Source organism: Pterocles gutturalis, unplaced genomic scaffold (assembly GCF_000699245.1).
Source record: "Pterocles gutturalis isolate BGI_N339 unplaced genomic scaffold, ASM69924v1 scaffold13416, whole genome shotgun sequence".
NCBI lineage: Eukaryota > Metazoa > Chordata > Aves > Pterocliformes > Pteroclidae > Pterocles > Pterocles gutturalis.
In genome coordinates, this window is record NW_010100533.1 from 1 (window position 1) to 243 (window position 243).

The window sequence follows — 243 nt, forward strand, 5'->3', positions numbered from 1 at the left end:
TCCAGGGATCTCAGGAGCTGCTTCGGGTTTTTTTTGGTGGATAATTCCAGCTCTGCGGAGGAGAAACGGGAAAACGTGAGGACGGAGCGATGTCCGGACACCGCTGGGGACTGGTATGGTTTTGACCCGTTTGTTATTTCTCACGTCCCAACGTATCCCCGCAGGAAAGGGGACGACTGGATTTTTCTCAGGATGAGTGAGAATGAAACATTCCTCGCCAAAGTCCTCAGCTCAGCGGCAGCC

At 53.5% G+C, this 243-nt stretch overlaps 1 protein-coding gene across 1 annotated transcript in view; it reads right to left on the reverse strand.

The window, feature by feature from the left end:
• Positions 1-8: 8 nt before the first annotated feature.
• Positions 9-243, reverse strand: part of ELMOD3 (ELMO/CED-12 domain containing 3) — a gene marked incomplete at both ends in the record, with an annotated part of 5,061 nt that continues 4,826 nt past the window's right edge. Inside the window, one exon of the mRNA XM_010080233.1 lies at positions 9-52. Coding sequence (XP_010078535.1) covers positions 9-52 — 44 coding nt within the window. The remainder of the gene's footprint in view (positions 53-243) is intronic.